The 350-nt window shown below is 50.9% G+C and overlaps 1 protein-coding gene across 1 annotated transcript in view; it reads left to right on the top strand.

Annotated features, from left to right (window-relative positions):
• The window catches only part of LOC104489952 (keratin, type II cytoskeletal 5-like), a 7,204-nt gene that overhangs the window by 6,315 nt on the left and 539 nt on the right, over positions 1–350 (top strand). The window contains exon 8 of the mRNA XM_010132172.1: positions 275–312. Coding sequence (XP_010130474.1) covers positions 275–312 — 38 coding nt within the window. The remainder of the gene's footprint in view (positions 1–274; positions 313–350) is intronic.

The following is a 350-nucleotide window of genomic DNA, read 5'->3' as shown; positions in this document are numbered from 1 at the left end:
TAAGGACAAGCACATGGACCTGTTGGGTGCTGCTCTTCAGAGCAGGGCACATCTCCTCGGGCAGCTCACGCCAAGGGGCTGGAGCACCAAAAATTGTAGAATTTTATTACCTGATGCATTTATAAAAATGGGCATTGTCACCTTTCACCTGCGATACAGACGAACCCAGTCAGAGGACAGGTCCCACTGAAGGCCATGAAAGTCTAATTAGATGGTCCCAGTAGCTAATATTATAACTTGTCTGTGGGTTATTGCTCACTTTCCCCTTCCCCAACAGGCTCGCTGGAGAGGGAGTCGGCGCCGTGAGTGTCTGTAAGTATCTCCCCTGTCCCACCCCTGCTTGCTCACTC

Source organism: Buceros rhinoceros, unplaced genomic scaffold, assembly GCF_000710305.1.
Source record: "Buceros rhinoceros silvestris isolate BGI_N320 unplaced genomic scaffold, ASM71030v1 scaffold18382, whole genome shotgun sequence".
NCBI classification, from domain to species: domain Eukaryota; kingdom Metazoa; phylum Chordata; class Aves; order Bucerotiformes; family Bucerotidae; genus Buceros; species Buceros rhinoceros.
The sequence above is the reverse complement of the archived record's forward strand: the minus strand, read 5'-3'. Positions and strand labels throughout refer to the sequence as shown.